Source organism: Callospermophilus lateralis, chromosome 2 (genome assembly GCF_048772815.1).
Source record: "Callospermophilus lateralis isolate mCalLat2 chromosome 2, mCalLat2.hap1, whole genome shotgun sequence".
NCBI lineage: Eukaryota > Metazoa > Chordata > Mammalia > Rodentia > Sciuridae > Callospermophilus > Callospermophilus lateralis.
In genome coordinates, this window is record NC_135306.1 from 147,135,928 (window position 1) to 147,155,312 (window position 19,385).

General features: G+C 57.0%; 1 protein-coding gene across 4 annotated transcripts in view; it reads right to left on the bottom strand.

The window, feature by feature from the left end:
* Positions 1 to 19,385, bottom strand: part of Myo7a (myosin VIIA) — a 61,116-nt gene that overhangs the window by 30,203 nt on the left and 11,528 nt on the right. For all 4 annotated transcript variants that reach the window (XM_076843948.2, XM_076843947.2, XM_076843946.2 and 1 more), the window contains 14 exons: positions 19,233 to 19,375; positions 18,870 to 18,983; positions 17,714 to 17,867; positions 16,721 to 16,797; positions 15,982 to 16,101; positions 15,270 to 15,412; positions 14,272 to 14,482; positions 13,691 to 13,826; positions 11,296 to 11,402; positions 5,454 to 5,591; positions 3,619 to 3,777; positions 3,175 to 3,267; positions 1,501 to 1,595; positions 322 to 406 (listed from right to left, as the gene is read on the bottom strand). In XM_076843948.2, coding sequence (XP_076700063.1) covers positions 322 to 406; positions 1,501 to 1,595; positions 3,175 to 3,267; positions 3,619 to 3,777; positions 5,454 to 5,591; positions 11,296 to 11,402; positions 13,691 to 13,826; positions 14,272 to 14,482; positions 15,270 to 15,412; positions 15,982 to 16,101; positions 16,721 to 16,797; positions 17,714 to 17,867; positions 18,870 to 18,983; positions 19,233 to 19,375 — 1,775 coding nt within the window. The remainder of the gene's footprint in view (positions 1 to 321; positions 407 to 1,500; positions 1,596 to 3,174; positions 3,268 to 3,618; positions 3,778 to 5,453; positions 5,592 to 11,295; positions 11,403 to 13,690; positions 13,827 to 14,271; positions 14,483 to 15,269; positions 15,413 to 15,981; positions 16,102 to 16,720; positions 16,798 to 17,713; positions 17,868 to 18,869; positions 18,984 to 19,232; positions 19,376 to 19,385) is intronic.

Genomic DNA, 19,385 nt, shown 5'->3' on the forward strand with positions numbered 1-19,385 from the left:
CAAGGACACGGCCCTGCACTCAGAGACTGAGCCGCCACCCCTCCCAGAAGGACCCTACCAGCAGCAGCCTCCGCTGCACAGGTCTCCAGTTCCAGACAGGCCTCCTCCCGAGGCAGCAGCTGCGCTGCTTCACAGAGGTCCACAGGACCCAGCCGCTCTGGGGGTCCCTTCTGAGGTCTTGGTAACCCCAGAGTACTCACAACTCACCAAAACGTTCCCGAAGAAAAGCAGCAAGCATTGCTGACCAGTTGGGAAGAGCCACAAAGACTAGACCGGGACTTTGGTTGGAGGACAGGTAGGGGCAGGCCCTGGGAGGCTCACCAACTCGTAGTTCCTCCTGCAGGTGTATCCCCGCCAATGCTTCTGGATCAGTGTGGCAGCATTCTTCAGCTTCAGGAAGTTGGACCTGAAACAGCCGTGGTGATGGAGTGAATCTCAGAGCACAGAGCTAGTCCTAGAGGCAGCCAGGGTACAACTGGCTTGGGATCAGAAAAGCACACTGGGACCCAGCTCTGTGATGCCCCAGCTGTGTGACCTTGGGCAAGACATAGACCCTTTCGGTGCCTCAGTATCCTCTTCTAGAAATAGGGTAGAATAATGCCCACTCTTCCTGCCTCAGATTTGTCACATGAGCCCATTAAGGCAGATATTCAAAAGGTACTTGATAGAGGAGGAAGTGTCTGAACAAATTAGTAAAATAATGTAAAAGACTAATAAGAGCTTTCAACGGTCTAACTTTCAATTTTATTGATGAGGAAGCTGAGACTTGAAGTTGGGACTAGAGCCCATGTCTGTCTGACTCTGAGGAGCTCAGTGCTGTCCTCCTACACACAGTAGGGCTGCTTCTCCAGAGAGTCGTCTCCAGCCTGATGGAGGACGGAGAGAACACACATCAGACAGCAGTGTGTGTGGAAAGCAGGAAAAGACAGAGGGGTGAAGGATGCAGCCGCAGCAAACGAGCCCCAGGAGGCGGGAATCAGTGGATGGATGGATAGAAGAAGGGACAGACAGAAGAGGGCAGATGGACAGGTGAATGGATACAGGGTGGGGGAAGGGCCACATGTACAGCAAAAGGGGCAGGTCATAGATTTGCGTGGAGCTGAATCACATTCCAGTTAGTCCCGCCCATTTGCGAATCATCACAAGCGTACACACGTCCCTTACATAAAATATGAGAAGCACTTTGTAATTTACAAAATCTCAAATTTCCTCTTTGGGAAACTCCACTGGCCTCGAGATGAACAGAGGGTGCGTGAGTGTGCCTCACAGCCTCATGTGCCCACGTGTGCCCACAGGAGAGTGCACCGCTCCTTGGTTTACCTAGCATGGGGGAACTTTGTGAATCTGCTTCCTCTGTCTGTGTGAGCATCTGTGTGCTTTCCATGTGTGCACCGCAGTGTGCCTGTCCACTCCTGGTGTCCATGTGGGAGCAGAGTGAGCCCCCTGGGCACGCGCACCTTAACCTGGGCTGGGGTGGCAGGAGCTGTTGGGGGCAGGTACCTGTCTTTGAACCCCCGGATGATCTTCTGGAGGAGGATGACTCTGTCAGTGATGGCCTTGTCCCGCTCCACCTCCAGCAGCATGTCATGGTGATCCTGGAAGGCACAGCTCCTGAGCAGCGCCCAGACAGTGTCTCCTCCAGGCCAGGCCTAGGGCTCAGGGGCGCCACCCAATCTCCCACACATGCTCGGACCCCAGGGTGCCTCCCATCGCATCAGGGGCTGTGGAGGTTTCCAAGAGGCCCAGCAGGACCCACGGAGCAGGAGAACCATCATTTCCCTGGACAGGGTCATAGGGCCCATTCACACACCCCCCAGCTTTGCCCCATGGCCATCTCTGCCCAAGCAGAGACTTCCCAGGACCCTACCCAGGCCACTGTCATTTCTCTCCAGAATCCTGGCAGCAGCTGACATTTCCAGCCCTTTCTCCTGCTAGCTCCTGACCAACCCTCACTCCAGTTGGAAGAAGCCTCATTGGTTCATTCAACACATGAGCAAACATCTGCGCCATGCTGTGCTGGCTTCTGAGGGCAGTGTCACAGCAGGGCAGGCTGACATGGCCCTGCCTGTGGGCAGATGAGGCTCTCATAGGAAAGCCACCTCCACCAAACAATCCCAGACACACAGCACAGAGGAGCTGCTCAGTCGGGGCTTCTGAGGACGGAAGAATGAACGAGACTTCCACCTTTGACCTTTTAAAATGTCACCATTTCTAAAGAGCCCAGAAAGATAGGGATGGAGATGATGATGCTCCTCCGAGTTCCCTGGCTCTGCATGACATGGTGCTCCCTGCCTGTCCTCCTCTGACAGGGCTGGATATTAGACCACCCCGGGCTAGAAGCCCTGCTCTCTGCATCCTAGCTGCCTGACCTGGGGACACTCACTTCTCCTTTCTGGGCCTGTGAAATGGGCATGCTTCCTACCCCACAGGACTGCGGGAGGACTTAATGAGATCACAGAGAGCCCCTCCGAGGCCTGGCAGAGGTGCTTTCCAGCCAGCGGCTGTGGGACACGCAGGCTGTGGACATCCAGAGGAAAGAAGGGCTCCGGGAGATGAAGGGACGAACTCCGAGCCCCTCAACCCAAAAGGAATCAGACTAGACCCCAGACTCCCTCCTGCTGAGGTTCCTCTCCCTCCGCCAGCTGTCCTGGCCGTCCACCCCCACACTGGCAGGAGCCCTGCCCTGTTACCCTGGACAGCCAGAAATCTAACCCAGCGGAAATGGAAATGAGGAAGCCCACACTCCCTGCTCAGCTGCCCTTCCACGGCCCACTCACAGCAGCTCTCCAAGGCCGTGACTCCCAGGGCCAGCTTCCTGCTCCCCCCGATAGCTGCTCCGGCCTGTGGGAGCCCAGCTCCAGCTGCTGTGCTCTGGGAGGCTGGGAGGGGGCCAGAGATGGGCGGGCACCCAGGGTGAACCCCGCCTGCCAGGAAGTCACAGGAAAGGACCTAAGATACACTCTAGACCACCCCGGACCCATCTCTTTGTGTCGACAAGGAAAGGAGAGGAACGGCCTCACTCAGGACGCTGGGATTCCCAAATGCCAGCCTGCCTTCCCCTTGCCACCAAGGCTGCCTTACCTGGCCTGGCAACTCACTCTGTAGGGAGCCCTGGGACACCACCCATGGGAGTTGACAGCCCCCGAGGCAGCCTGGAGACAGAGATGTGCTCACCTTCAGAAAGATCTTGGTTTTGCCAATCTGCCAGTCGTCATGGGTGCCCAGCACAGCCTCAGCTATGCGTTGGCATGTCCCTCGGAGGTCGCCCTGGTAGGCACAAGGGAATGGACAGCCTCACCAGCAGGAAGCCCTCCAGGTGTCCCTCTTAAGGCTGGGAGGCAGGGCCCTCCCAGCTCTGCCCCGACTGGTCGCATGACCCAGGCAGGGACCCACCTTCTCCAAACCTCCATTTACTCCATGTGAAAGTCAAATGATGACCACCATGGCCACTGGGGCCCTCTGACTGTCCCACTGCCCAGCCCCCACCTTCTCAGCACTCTCTGAGGTGGACGAGCAGATGTCACCTGCTCAGCTCATTGACCCACTGTGAATCCAGGGCTCTTGCCCGGCCAGCGCGGGAGGCCGACCCTCCCACCATCTGCACCTCAGACCTGGTACCTGCTTGTAGGCTGGTTTCACGCCAGGCAACAGCACACGGTAACGCTCCACAAATTCCACAAAGCTGTAGCGGATGGGGTAGCCGGCGCGGCGAATTCGGATGGTCTCCATCATGCCCGAGTACCTCAGCTGGCGCACACACAGGTGCCGGTCGAACAGCTGCCAGCAGAGCCAAGGGGTCAAGGTGAGCTCCTGCCAGGAGGCCAGCCCTGCCCTGTGTGTAAGCAGCCCCACGCAAAGGTCTAGAGGCCAAGGTAACACGGCATGAGGAGCAAACCAGGGTGGGACCCAGGTGCACAGGTCACATCCACATGGCAGGGGGCAGCGAGGACCCCGTGGTGGTGGGGAGCTGCACCATGTGGGAGCCCAGGGGAGACACGGGCTCACTCAGGTCCCTGGGAGGTCCAGAGGGGGCTTCAGGGACGAGGAGTGGTAGTCTAAGGTCAGGCGGGGTGGGGGGTGAGCCAATGCACAGAGTGGACATCTGAAAGGACCTAGTGGCGGACTTTGAGGGCAAAGAGGCTAGTCCAGGACAGTCCAGCCGTGCTGGTAGTGGGTGCTCGGCCCTGTCCCAGGGAGCCCTTCATGTGGCCATTGTAGATCTCTAGCTATTCAGACAACTGTCTGGCTGCTGACAACAGAGAAAAGGCACAGTTTTCTAACTCATGAAGCTGTTTCTGTGACGACTGGAGGGCAGGGCAGGGCCAGCCCCGGGGGCTCACTGAAGGGACAGGGGGAGATGTGCATGGCAGATGCAGGGGCTGTGGGGAGCCTCGAAGGTGGGGCTGGGGAGCCAGGAAAGGTGTGGAACAAGGACAGACTAGATGGGCATCTGAGAGTGCTGTCCCTGAAGTGCAGGGGTAGCCGGCAGAAGGCAGGAGACCAGTAGGGAGGTCCCTGCCAAGGTCCAGACCACAGACCAAGGTCCAGACCAAGCCCCGGCTGACAGAGGGTTCCAGGGTATTTCAAGGCCAGGGGAGATGGTGCCCTACAGTTCCAGCTTCAGTCCTCCTGGCCCACCTGCCCTGGAGGGAGAGATTGCTGGAGCCCTCGGACTCTCAGGCCCCTACAAACCAGAGTCCCCAAAGGGACAGGCGTCACCCACTCTGGGAAATGATTTCCTGGCGGGGACAGTATGTGCGGATGGTAGACTTCCGCAGCCTGTTTCCTCTCCCTCTGGGCCACTTTCCCTGGCCTTCCTTCCCTCCCTCCCCGGACCCGGACCGAGGGCCCCAGCTCTGGGTAAACAACACCTCCCAGAGCCTGCTGTGGAGGGACAGGGGCGGGCACTGGCAGCCTGCAGGGCATAAGCCCCTCAATGTCCCTGAACATCCACACATATCTCCAACCCAGGTCAAGGGTCTGCTCCCTCCACAGAAAAGGCCCAATAAGTGTTAATCAGAAGAGTGAGGAAGGAGGACAGTCCCAGTGAGAGGAGCCAGGGGAGGTTTCCAGGGGGAGGGGGTAGTTGCGCTGGGCTGAAGGGACGGGTCTCTCAAAGGAGCACAGCCCCCAGCTGCCATCTACTGAGCGCTGTGTGCCCCGCAACCTGCCCACGTGATTGCACAGACTATGCCCAGGAGGTGGGTGTGATCGCCCCATTTCCATCCACAAGGAAACTGAGGCATAAAGGGACTCAGAGACAGTCTCCAGCTAGGAGGCGGTAAAGCTGGACTGAAACTTGCTCTCTCTGGTGCACCTGCCGTCTCCAGTAAATGGGAGTCTAGCTCTCAGGTGCCGGCCACTCCCCAGAGAGGAGGAAGTCTTGCATCATCCCCCGACCCTCCTCTACCCTTGGTCCAGCCTCCAGGGTCCCTTCGCGGCCCTCCGCTCACCATGGGCTTCTTGAACTCGTTGGGCTTGATGCAGCGCACGAAGAAGGGCTGGCAGGCCCCCAGCGTGCGCATCAGCAGCTCCAGCGACCGCTTGAACTGGCTGCTGAGTGTGGGCGAGCGCTTCCTGGTCTCGGCGCCCTGGGGGGATGGACAGACTTCAATGGGAGGGGCTGTGCCTGCCCCCTCCGGGCCTCCAGCGGCCGCCCCAGGGAAGCAGAAGGGGAGGTCAGGGGGCCAGGGCAGACAGCGTTTTCGTTTGAATCTGTTTTCCTTTGGTGGGCTGCAGTTGGCCCCCAGACCTCCCCTCCAGGGAGCCTCCCGGGACCTCCACAGGTATCCCTCTAGTTGCTCCCTTCCTGGTAGGCTGGGGGACTCTCGGCAAGATGTCAACCCTGCCTGAGTCTCATCCTCTCCTTCCCGTGAAAATGGCCACCTCAGGACCCTGGGGCCATCTTAGAGACAGGGATCAGGCAAACCTATGTTGGAACCCTGGCCCTCCGCTTCCAAGCTGTGTGGCTTGGGCAGATCATGAAAAGGCGCTAAACCTCGGTTTTCCAAGTGAAAATAATGCCATCTATCCACCCGATGGGACAATGAAGAGGGTCAGAGGTCAGGTGTGTTTCAATAAGCGGCACCCAGGAATGGTCACTGCAGGCCCCTGGGGACTGTGGGGGAGGAGAGGGGGAGCTGCCCTGACCTCCCCGGATTAGCCCGAGGCAGCAGGCTGGGGGTGGGGCAGCCGGCCTGGATAATCTTCCTGAGAAGGCACAGGAGCTGGCTCCCCCAGAGCCACCCTCTCTGCACATCCTGGCCCTGCTAGGGTCCCCTCCCAGGTTACTGTGAAATAGGGGGAGCGCTGGAGAAGACCTGAGAGCAAATAAACAGGAAGCGAGCCTTCTCTGCTGACAGAAGCCAGGTTCTGATCCACGGCATTTCTGTTTTATTGTTCTGGTGATTTTCAGTTGGGTGAGAAGTTCTTATAGATACATTTGAGCATTATTGTAAGATTTTTTTTTTTTTTTGTATAGTTATAATGTCATGTCCTGTGTCAAAAATCAGGGTGCAGGTGTAGATGTGTGAGGTTATTTGGGGGGCAGAGGTGCCTAATCCAAAGTGAATTTAGACAATATGCCACCAGGCTGTAACGAAACCCACCAAGAAACAGCAATTGCTTGCAATTCTGAAATCTGCAGTGCTTTCCATCTTGGTTTTACTGGGGATTCAGTCTGGGAGTCTGCCCAGGGAAACTGGGAGTGGAATGATGGTCAGGTCTGTGGGGGCCACTCCAGAGGCACACACCTTTAAGTCCCGATGCACCCCGGGGATCTGAAAGATCACTGCAGTCTGGCACAGTAGTGCTGTGATAATAAGGTGTGGCCTGGGAGTGGCCCTAGGAGTAGGCCGCACCCAGAGGGGTTGAGCTATGCTCCCCTGTTCCCTTGTAATCTTACTCCTTGCCTCATTTGAATGGCTTCTGCCCCATAAAAGAGTTCAGCACGTGCTCCTCTCTCTTTCCACAGATCCCTAAGGTCAGAGCTGCTTTGGGGTCACAGGACCCAAAGAGAAAGGCATTTTTCTGTTTGTGGTGGTTATTTTGTGCAGCCCAGTTCACCTGGAGTGACCCTGAGTGTTTACTCATGAGACGCAACACAGGTCTGTGGCTCCAGAGTTGCCAAGGGACCCAACCCAGCCACAGCACTGGGTGGCCTCCCTCTTAGACAGGGAGCTGTCCAGGTAGGCCTGAACCGAGCCTGCAGCAGAGCCCCTGCCTGCCTCGCACCCGCACAGAGAGCACCTACGACCACTCCCAGATGTACCCGGGACATGCACACCAACGCCGCACACACCCTCCCTTGATTTTGACCATTACTGGAGCTGCTCTTCTCTGTCTACCCCGCCAGCTGTGAGCCCTGTGAGGGCAAGTAGGGCCCACCTTATTTACTGCTGGGCTTGGCACATGGAACAATCAGCACTTTCCTCAACTGAAGTGTTATCGAACTGGTTTCTAGTGTCATCCATGGGCTCACAGATACTGCCCACCATCCCTCAGGCCCAAACGCTAGGAACTATCCTCAACACCTCTCCTCTCACATCCACTGTATCAGCAGATCTCACTGGCTCCATTTTCAAAGTATCTCCAGAGCCATGTATGGTGGTGCATGACTGTAATCCCAGCGACTAGGGAGGCTGAGGCAGGAGGATTGCAAGTTCGAGGCCAGCCTCAGCAACTTAGCAAGACCCTCGGCAACGTTAGTGAAACCCTGCCTCAAAAAAGAAAACTAAAAAGGACTGGGGATGGGCTGGGGTTGTGGCTCGGAGGTGGAGCGCTCACCTAGTCTGTGTGAGGCACTGGGTTCAAACCTCAGCACCACATAAAGTAAAATAAAGACATTGTGTCCACATATAACTAAAAAATAATTTTTTTTTTAAAAGACTGCGGGTGTAGCTCAGCAGCAGAATGCTCAGTCTCCACTACCAAAAACCACACATATATTTCTCCAGAAGCTTACCCCTTCCCACCACTTTCTCCGCTATCAGCCTGGTCCCCGGCCTCACTTTCTCCCATTATTGTGATAACTCTTAACCGGTCTCCTTGCCCTGTCACCCACACTTTACACCCCTCCTCTTCTTCCACACAGCAGCCAGAGAGCCTGTTAAAATAGTCCAGTCACATGTCTCCCTGACCCCAAACCCTCCAGGGTCTCCCAATAGTGAACAGAGTGCTGTAGGAAGGACCAAGTCCTTTTAGAACCCACACTGCCCAGTGGATCTGTTTCTCTAGACTACTCCACTTGTTCACCCTCTTGCAGTCACCCCAGCCTCTGGACCCTGCCAAGCAAGCCCCAGGCAGCACCTCAGGGCCTTTGCACAGGCTGCCCCCTCTCCCTGCAAAGCCCTCCCTCTAGATGCATGAGCTGGCCTCCTGGCCTCCCTACCGGCCTCACAGTGAGGCCCTCCTGGACTTCTGTGCATAGCCACAGCACCCACCACCTCCTTCCTCCCTCCCTCCTGGGTCCTCCCCACACCACTTACACTAACTTGGCACACTGTCCTTATTCATTGTCTTATTAACGATTTCCTGCTTCTCCTAGAACACAAGTCCCAGGAGGACAGAGAATTGTTGTTTTTTTTTTTTCCTCTGTTTTGTTCACTACTGTGTGTCCAGGACCTGAGACAGTGTCCGGCTCATGGGGGCACTCGGTGAATATTCATGGACTGAATGAGAGCCTGAAGCTCTGGGGCCTGCTCTCCCATCTGGGTTTCTGATGGGGTTCGATTTGGTTGAGGGAAATCCTGGGAGTTGTTGTTTTCTGGCATAATCTGCAGATGGTGAGGATGACTGAGAAGTCAGGAGGTCCGTGTTAAATGGCTCCACAGAATCGAGCCAAGGGGGGCAGGCGAGCCTCAGGCCCCCTGCAGGCTGCGTTTGATGTCCATTGGGTGCACTTTGCCCTGGAGCGCTGCCCTCAGGGCATGACTGTCCCTACACCAGCCAGGGCTGGGTGGGGCAGTAGAGGAGAGTCAGAGGACGACAACCTGGGGAGTGGCCCTGCAGATCACTGAAGGGGGTGCTGTGGGCTCCCCCCTGAGGAGAGCCTTGTAGCTGCCACACTGCCACTTGGCCGGCTGTGACCTAATGTTCCACAATCCACCAAGCCCTTCCTTCCCCTTTAAGAGAGAGATCGTGGTTCCAGCCCTTAGGAAGCGGTTTCTGTCCCACTTGTGACACACAGCGCAATGAACAGCAGGGACTCAAAAACCACACTTCAGCCCTCACTTGTGTGTGGCCTTGGATACATCCCTGCACTGCACGGGACAGAGCTGAGTTCTAATCGCTGCGCGTCACGAGCTGTGTGACCTGGAGCAAGTACCCTGGCCTCCCTGACAGGAGCTAGCTTGGCTCACAGCCTGGCCCAGACGAGTGCCCAGGAGATGTGACCGAGGCCACTGTGTCACTGCTGTACTGTGACCTCAGCTCCTGATGGCCCCTCAGGAAAGGAGGGAGGACAGGGGAGCCCAGGCTCCCGTGTCTGGACCTCAGCACACAGCTGCTCACCTCAGGGAGGGAGCCTCCGAACAGCAAGGACACATGGAGGCTCAGGCACCTCCAGGAGGTTGGAAAGAGAGGACAGAGAGAAGAGGGCGGGAGGAGAAGACAGGGTTCAACAGGTGTGCAGAGGCCAGGGGACAGACGGCGGCAGAGCGAAGCATCTGGGAACAGGAAAGAGAAGAGCTCGGAGGACCCTGAGCCACACCTGCCTCACCTACAACACCTGAGCTGCAGGTCAGAGGGGTGCGGGCCTGGGTGCTGGAGCCTCAAGCGCCTAGGAGCCCTCTCCCTGAGGTCACTTGTGTGTGTGTGTGTGTGTGTGTGTGTGTGTGTGTGTGTGTGTGTGTGATTGGGGGGACAGAGGAGGGGGTCACCATCCAAACAAGTTCCCTGACCTGCTGTTGGAGGGCTTCTAGATTGTTCCTGCGCTCTGTGAGGCTCTGGCAGCTGGGGAAGGAGGGGCCTGGCATTAGGCCACATGTGGGGGGTGTCCATGTTAGGCAAAGAGGAAACTGAATTGACAAAAGGGAGGCAAAGGGGAGGCAGTGCCACACTGTGCTAAGGGACACCTGGCACCTTTGGGATCTGAAGCACCTCAGGAGCCATACCCTGAAGGTGGCAGAAAGGACACCCAGGCAATGGTGGCCCCAGATGTCATATCCCTCCCTTTCTGACCCCAGCCTCTCATCTGCAACATGCAGAGAAGACCACCTGTGCCCCCTGTGTCTGAGATCGTCAGAGGCCCTGAAGAGCCACCAGGGCCCCGTGGAGGAGCGGCTGAGGGGCGGGGGCAGGAGGTGGGGGCTGCAGTCCCGGCTCTGCCTTAGCTCCTGGTGCCCCCTGCGCAAGGCCTGCCCCTCTTCCCGGACTCGGTTTCCTCCTTTACGAAACCCAGAGAGCTACAGCACACACAACTCAAAACCCAAACCAAACCACTCCAAAACCACTCCACAGAAAACACACTCCACAAAAGGGGGAAAAGCCCCACTCTTTCCCCACGCCTCTGCCCCACGGGGCCGAGGCCTCTCCTGCCGTCCTGCCCCCGGCTGAGGCTTTACCTTGGTGGAAGCCGCTGCCTGGCGGAGAGAGCCGGAGGAGTACCCACAGAGAAACTACAAGGGGAACCACAGGGCAGGTGAGTGGACACAGGGGCCAGGCCAGGTCAGCAGACAGAGGACCCAATGCACTGTGGACAGAGGGAGGCCCTCGGGCACAGGCCTGGGGTCCTGGCCTCTCTGTACGGCTGGTGTCCCAAAGCAGCTTGGTCACCTGCACAGGTGCTGAGGGGGTGGGGACTCCACCCTCCCCGTGAGCCCTTCCATGCATCCTCCAGGAAAGGAGAGAAATGTGGAATAACAGGGCAAACAGGAGACCGGCCCACTAGACAGCCAGCTGGGGCCTGGGGTGGGGGTGGGGGGCAGTCTTCCTGTCTCCTGTGCAGGGTCTGAGTGTCACTGCATGCCACACCCATCCCATCTCCTGAGGCGGAACCCGCTCCCCTCATTCCATTTACCTGCTGGAGGTTGGAGGGGGACGCCCTCTTGGGAAATCCAGTCCTGGCCAGGTTCTGCTCCGTGACCTCTCATGTGGCCTCTCTGGGCCTCGTACCCCAGCCACAACCCCAATCACCACAAAAGGGCCAGACGGAGCATCTTGAAGACCTCTCCAGGTCCCTTCTGGAACCTCAGCAAAGCCCTGTCCTTGCTCTGTGGCCCTAGGAGCTCCTCTGATGGACACCCAGGCCTGGCTTCCGGGGCCCGCACTGCCCAGTGGAAAACCCGCTGGCCTTACCATGGCCACGTCAGCCTGGAAGATCTGCTTGATGAACTTGTTCCGTGAAGAGTGGACCAGCTGGATGATGTCCCCGTGCAAGGTGTCCCGGTTCTTTTCCAGGAAGCCTGGCAGTGGGAAAGAGCAGTCAGACCTCACCAGCTGTGGAGCCCCTGGAAACCAGATCATGCCTCCCCCAGACCAGCAGTGACTGAGCCACCAGGACCCTCAAGATACACCTAGTTTACCCAGGTCCGTTTCACAGTGGGGGACACTGAGGCCTACAGTTGACAGCATCTTGCCTAAGATCAGAGGAAGTGAGGGACTGTCCCCCCACCCACACTGCCCCCCTCTCGGCCTGTCCAAGAAGGGCCAGAGGTCTTGGTCTCTGGGAGAGGACTGCGTCACCTGCCTGATTGAACCTTCCTAGGCCACCATGAACCAAGGTTTCAAAGCCCTGGAGAGAATACACACTCACCCAGTACAAGCTAACAGAATGAAAACTACCTCATGGTTGAACAGTACATATGTTTTACAAAGTGTCCTCACAGCCCCCTACATATATGGGATGGCCAGGACTTATCTTCCCCATCCAACGATAGGATGCTCAGAGAGGCTAGGAGAGTAATCTAACACCACACAGCCAGCCATGGCAGAGTTAACACTCAAACCCAGGACTCCTGGTGCCAACCCGGGCAGGGCCCTGCACCAGAAAGACCCCAGAGGCAAAAGCCATTCCAGTATTGAGGAGTTAGGAACTGGCTAATGGGGATCTCTGCTAGGGATGGGAGGCCCACAGGCTGGGGATGCCTGGAGGGGAGGACAATGCCCCCAAGAAACAGGAGGTACGCCCAGATGGCAGATGGCACAGAGGCCCAGTGTTGGGCTGCCCACCTGGTGTCTGGGGATGGGTGAGTCGCAGGAGGCACACAGTAATGGAAGGGGGCACTTGTGCTGGGATGGAGTGATAAGGCTCTAGGAGCTTCACTGTGAGACTTTAGGGGTGTCCCCTTTCTGGGGCCCCAGTGTCCTCAACTGTTAGATGAAAGTGGTAAAGCCTGTCACTGTGGTGCGGCCCACAGAGGAACTAAGACCTCTGGATCAATACAGTGAGGCAGTGTGACCCGAAGCCTCCGAGCTTGTTTTGAATGCCCTTGACCTTTGACCATGGGTGGGATCTTTGGGGCTGATTGGCAGGAACTCAGTGTAGATACACCTGCAACAGACGCCAGTGTGAGGTCAGCACTTTATACCAGGATGGAAGAGGCGGGACACTGGCAGGCTGCAGTCTTTTGACCAGTTCCTGTGAAAATTCTGAGTGGGAAGAGCCTGTGTTCTGGTGCCTCTTCCCACCTTCTAGCTTTGAAATGAACCCAGCCGTGCATCCTCAGGAGGAAAGACCATGTGTGTGCATCCCTTTCAATTCTCACACTGGGTCTTGTCGCTGGAGAGACTAGTGAGTAAGGGGCTGTTTCTAGGCCTGGTTTTGAGACTAACAGGCTGTGCCATGACATGTCAGGACAGTCAACCCGCCTTCTGAGCCTGTCTCCTCATATACACAAAAGAACATAGATCCTTCCCCAAAGAATTGAAAGCAGGGATTCTGATCCTCGTACACCAATGTTCACAGCAGCATTATGCACACAAGTGTTCATTAACAGAGGAACACATCAGCAAAATGTGGTGGAGCCGTTCCCTGGAATATTATCCACCGTAAAAATGAAGAAAATCTATGCATGCTGCCACATGGATGAACCCACTGTGCTAAGTGAAATGAGCCAGATGCAAAAAGAAAAATATTGCTGGGTGCATTGGTACATGCCTGTCATCCCAGCGACTTGGGAGGCTGAGGCAGGAGGATCGCAAGTTTGACACCAGCCTCAGCAACTTAGTGAGACCCTGTCTCAAAATAGAAAAATAAAATAAATAAGAATGGTTGGGGATGTAGCTCAGTGATAGAGCATCCCTGGGCTCAATCTTCAGTAACAACAACAACCAAAAAAATGATAAATACTGTGGGAGTCCACTTAGGTGCTAAGGATGGTCAAATTCATGGACACAGAAAGTAGAGGGAGATGATGAAGGGTGGGGTTGGGGAAGGACAGAGCTGTTGATAATAGGGGCAAAGCTCTGTGTAGGGTTACAGAAAGGTCCAGAAAGTGGATGGTAGTAAGGGTGGCCCAATATTGTAAATGTACCTAATTCCACTGAATTGGTAAATTTTATATTATACATACTTCACTGCAATTTTAAAATATATTAAAAAAGAAAACTCTGGAAAAACAAACAAAGAGCACTGAGCCCCACTTTTTCTAAGGTCCCCTCCCTCTCTCTCTGTATCCCAGGACCCTGAGGCCTCTCTCTGGGGTAGGATTTGGGGACAGGCAGACGCAGACACCCTGGAGCCTGCCCGCACCTTGGGTTTCGTAGTAGACTATGCCTGCAAAGTGATTGATGCCAAACTGGGTCTCATGGTTGTTCTTGGGGGGCACGTAGTTGGTGTTGAGCTTGTGCTGTGAGTTCAGCTTGTACAGCATGGTGGTGTCCGTGCCCTGCAGGAACAGAAGGACCGCTGAGAGCCACCCACTCCCCAGGCCCCCTCCCTCTAAGCCCATGGATGCACGCCCTTCGGGAGCTTGAGGACCTCTGCCTCCTGTCTGTGAAATGGGTGCTTTGGAACCCTACAATCTTAAAAGAATATTCCAGAACATCTCTTCCTGGGATTAAAATCCTGAGAGCTATCTCCCTTCTCCTCCCTGACTCCAAGGCATAGTCTGTGTCTTGAACATGTATCCTGCACCAACTATGTGCTTGGATTTTTGTTGTCTGGCCGGGGACCTAGGGGACAGTGGGTGATTCCCACACGTCAGGCGACTCTACTGGAGTTGACCCAGAGTCACCCTGAGAGGCAGTCTCATGTTACAGATGAGGAAAGCTGAGGCTCAGAGTGGGGAAGGGACTTGCCCGCTCTCCGGGACCCCGCGGGCTGTGGCCCACCTTGGGGAACTTGCTCTCTTCATCGATGAGGGAGATGATGTTCATGGGCTTGTTGGCGATCATGTCCAGGGCGTCCTGGTTGTCGGTGAACTCGATGTGCAGCCAGTCGATGCTCTCCAGGTCATACTCCTCCTGCTCCAGCTTGAACACATGCCGCACAAAGAACTGCTGCAGGTGCTCGTTGGCAAAGTTGATGCACAGCTGCTCGAAGCTGCAGGGACACCGGGGACTGTGAGGGGATGTCGTTGAGGCCCAGGCCCTGCCACCCAGCGGCTGCTCTGCCTCGATCTGCAGCACTCTGCAGCATGTTGCTCCTGTCAGGGCCTCTGGGGCCTCCAAGGCGAGGCTGGATTGTCAAGGCCACCTCTCCACCTGCAGTGGAGGATGCTGAGGCCCAGCAAGGGCAAAGGACTTGCCCAAGGTCAAATGACAGGTGAGACTTCAGATCAGGTCCATGGAGAGGCCTGTCGGAGCACCCAAGAGTGGGGAGCCAAGATGCTGGGGAGGTGGACCATAAAGTGTCATCGAGAGGTGCCAGGGGGCTGACAAGCTGGCAAGCAGAGCCACACAGCTAGGCAGTGGTCCAGAGCTGGCTGTCCCCAGTTCCACTTGTGCCACCATCAGTCCCTTTCATGGCCCTCAAGAGGTACAGGTCCCCAAGGGTGGCTGAGACCCTGGCACTCCAGCTTGGTTCAGCTTCACCTGTTTCAAGGCACCCTGCAGCTTGGACACTGGGTGGTCAGCAGGGGCTATGGGGCCTGGGGACCAGAGGCTACCTCCCGCGTCCAGGACCATATGAGGGCTTTCCCCACCACCTGGGCTGGCCTCAGCTGACCCTGGGGAGGAAAGGGAGGAAAGAAAGACCTCCACATGACCAAAGTCAAAATTTCCAAGGGCCTGGAGCCTCATCCATGTGGTTTCATGGGAGCAACGGGATAGTTCTCCTAACCATGTTACCAAAGAAACCCCTCCTCCCTCAGCAGAGTCCCACAAGATACCTGTTCACAGTAAAGTTCTCAAACCCAAAGATGTCGAGGAGGCCGATGGACCGGCGGGAGTTCTTCACTTCCTGGGAGGGAGGCTTGTAAATCGCCACGTTGATCTTGTCCACGATCCACACAAAGAGCCGTCCATAGATGCCCTGAAAGGTGGCCACACCAGTCGCACCTCCCCTCTGGGGACAGCAGGCTTCTGGACCTATGTGACCTTGCCCCACCCTGGCTGTGGAATGACATGCTGTTTGAAGGCCCCAGGCCCCTCCTCACACTGTTCCCTCACTCCCTCCTGCTGGGACAATTCCCCAACCCAGCAGGCTGGAAAGAACTCCTCCCGGCTCCCACCTCTCCGTCCATCTGTCTCCCCAGAGCCTGGGGGACTTGGTGAGTAGCAAGAATGTGAATAGAAATAGGGAGGACTCGGGGCAGGTCAGGTGGATCCGTGTCTTCAGCAAAGACCAAAGAAGGTGTCCCCTGGATGGGAAAGCTGACCAAAGCAGGCTAAGGGTCTAGGGCCTGACGGAGGGGCGGGGGGAGCTGGGAAGGCCCCAGGAGCACAGTAGCCACCTCTGATGGGATATATGGACATGTGGGGCTCAGAGGGAGGCGGGTGGTGCCAGCCTAGTCTCCAGCCCAGGGCAGGTGGGGAGCGAGGCCAGCTATGAGAACTCCCCCGTCCTGCCCACCAATAACCCAGCCTCCACAAAGGGCCCACCTTGACAAAGGCGTCTCGCACATCCAGCGCCTGCTCCATGCTGAGCGGGGTGGACACGGTCTCCCCACGGGTGATGAGGGTGCGGCTTGTCAGGCAGCTCATTAGGTCTGGAGGGTTCACCTGGTGCAGACACACAGGTGCTCACCTGCCACCCGTCTCTCCCCCACCCACAGCTGGACTACCCTCCCCCTTCCCACCGGCCTGTCCCAGAATGTTCCCTCCACTAGGAATGCCCTTCCCCATGGCCTCAGCCAAATGCTTCCACCATCAAAACTACCCAGATGCTGCCTGGAAGGACTTTCTCTCCCTGATGGTCCCTCTCAACCCCACCAGCATGTTACCTGTCCCTTTTAGGACTAGCCCCAGCTCTGGCTTTATTTATCCCAGTTTCCCAGCCCAGGTGATAAGTGCCTGCTGAGCATGACAGATGGCACTGATGCACTAGGGCCCTTGACCCAGAAATGCAGACTGAGAGCCTGTAAGAAGGACACACAGGCTCACACGGCCCAGAGCATCACAGGGCCCCCAGCCCAGGCCTCCTGGCCCCCACAGCGTCCTCGGCTGGTTCTGCTCCCTGGGACCCAATCCCTGAACACATCTGGTTCTCAGTGTTGAGCCTAAATAACCCTCCCAGCCGGGGGCTCCGACAACCTGGTTCCCACATCCCAGCCGCCAAGCTCCAAGTCAACACTGTCTTCAGAGGGACAGGAGCAGGAGTGGCTACAGGGCCAGCACTGACCTCGAGCAGTGAAGCAGCTGTGGTCAGCGACGGGGAGAAGAGGACCTCACAGGCGTCCAGGTTTTCAAATGTGCGGGCTACGGGCAGCAAAGGAAGCAGTGTCAGGCAGGAAGGATTGGCAGAGGGGACAAGAGGACAGGCCTAGGAGGACCAGGCTGCCACAACTACCCTCAGGCACCTGCCCTGTCCCCAGAGGGCATCAGTACCATGACTAAGTGCTTCTCTGGGTCAATGTTTGTTTGATGAGTGTTCTTACCAAGAGCCTGTGGGCACCATGAGGGTAGGCACCCTGCATGCTAGAGCCTGGCATCTGCAGCAGAGAGCAGCTGCACCTCTCAACCTCCACCCCACGCTTCCAGAGCATCAGCCTCAAGACCTTTGGCCACAAGACTTTGCACATGCTCTTCCCTCTGCCTGGTGCACCCTTTCTCTTAATCTTTCAAGATTCACAAATGCTGACGGCCTTCATGCTGAGAACATTCATTCATGGAGTGAATTTCCCAGAGCTTCTACTGTGCCCAGGACCCATGCTTGGCACCAGGGGAAGAGCAGAATGGGAGTCAGTGCCTGCCTCAGGGGACCATCTCCTCTCCAGGTGTAATGATACCCAGGGAGGGTCAGATATGTGAGCCTGTTCCCTTCCCCGGTCTTCTTCCTTTCAGAAAATGGCTAGTTGGTCACTCATACTTCAGTATGAACTAGTTCAAAGATTTACTCTCTAAGACATTTAACTGTAAAGAAGAAACCAGTGGGGAAGGGGTCTTAAAAGGCCACGGTCGACTCCTAACATAACTTCACCTGTATCCCACCATGGTGGAATTTCTCCATACTGCTGCCACACCTAAGGCTGATGTCAGGGCGGCAGAGCTCTCCAAATCTCCCAAACCTCCGTCCCAAAGAGGGTACTCACTGGCACAGAAACCATACCACCAATAGCCTACGGGCAGGCAGGTGCCATGCCGTGGCACAGGGCTGGGCACCACGCAGCCTCACCCTCGTATTGCAGGTTGCCCAGGTGCAGGATGGCAGCCAGGAGCTTGGAGATCTCCCAGTTCTCCGTGTCGGTGAACATGAGCACCTTCATGGCGGAACGGATATTGGCGTACTCCTGGCTGTCCACCCGGCCCTCACAGGTTATGCAGTTACCCTGGGGGCAAAGGGGAGAGTGGAGAGCAGGAGGGCATCAGGGAGACCACGGGGACCTGAGCAGAAGGGTCGCTTCTGCCAGATCAGCCCAGGGCTCGTGCCCTGACCCCTCCGAGTGAGCACCAAGTCTAGAAAGTCTAGAAATTTCCTGCCTGGGCTTGACGAGAACACACTTCCCACAAGTGAGAGGAGCCAGGTCACAGATTCCAGGCCTGCCCCTGTCACCTGCCCAGCACTCACAGCACCAGGCCCTGCCATGCTTCCCGTCAGTGGCTTGATCTCTTCCCAGGTGGGAGAGGGAGGGGATCTGCAGGTGGACTTTGCCCCTTGCTGTGTGAGTCCAAGTGTGCCCAGAGGCCTGTCACTCCACAGGCACACACCTCAGGTGCTGGAGCCACACTCATATCCCTGTGGCCTGGCCAGGCTCTCCCCAGGGATGTGTACAGGGCCCCCAGGTCCCCCACCCCATGCTGGGTGGCAGTGATGGCCCCAGGGCCCACTTCTCCTTGGTGTCCAGACAGCAGTAAGAAGCTGGCACCGGACCCTGTCACCAGCAAGCTCTCAAGGCTGAGGCCTCAGCAGCCAATTCCTTACAATCCTGGGGCACCTGGCAGAGGGCCCTGTCCTTACGTCCTCAAAGACAACACAGAGTTCATGTGCACGGCCAGGACCGTATGCAGACCTCTTCAAATGCATGGACACATGGGTGCGTATGTCCATGTGTCCCTGCACTGGAGTCTACGCCTAAGAACTTGCCTGTGGTAAGGATTCATTGAGATGTTAGAGCAAGCTGGCATGTGTCCAGGGGGGGACAGACCTGGCATAGACACGCCCAGATAGGCTGGGGCAGGTCAGGGGACAGGAGAAGGTCCATGGAAGTTCCTACCACCAGGCTGGGGCTAGGGGCTGTGTGGGTGTGGTCTGGATCTTCCCCCACCTCACTCTGAGGGTGTCCCCTCCTGGGACAAGTGTCTCCTCCCCAGGGTGCCTGCCTGGGACTCACCATGGCCAGGTAGTTGTAGTCAGTGGCCTGGCCCAGGCCCAGCTTCTTCTTCTGCTCCTGGCTCATGCCGGCCAGCATGCAGTAGAACACGTGGTAGTTCCTCTCATCTGGGGCCTGCAGCGTGGGCAGAGGTGAGGGGCCGGAGGAGGCCATCAGGAAACAGAAGGTCCAAGAGAGGAAAGAGGGTAAGCATGGTTCACTATTTTAGCAAGTGGCTGTACCGGGGAGCTGGGGCTTCCGCAGTGCAGCAGTACGGGGAGGTGAGCATCTGCCAGAGATGGGCAGATGGTGTGTGCCCACCCACTGAGGCTGGGGTTCTGTGCCAAGGAAGGACCAAGTCTGATCCCGCACCCCAGGGCCCACCTGGCGACAGACACGTGACTTCTCCAGCAGGTACTGCTCGATCTTGGCGCCCTCGATGGCGCCCCGAGTGTTGAAATGGATGTCGATGTACTTCCCGAAGCGGCTCGAGTTGTCGTTGCGGATGGTCTTGGCGTTCCCAAATGCTGCGGGTGG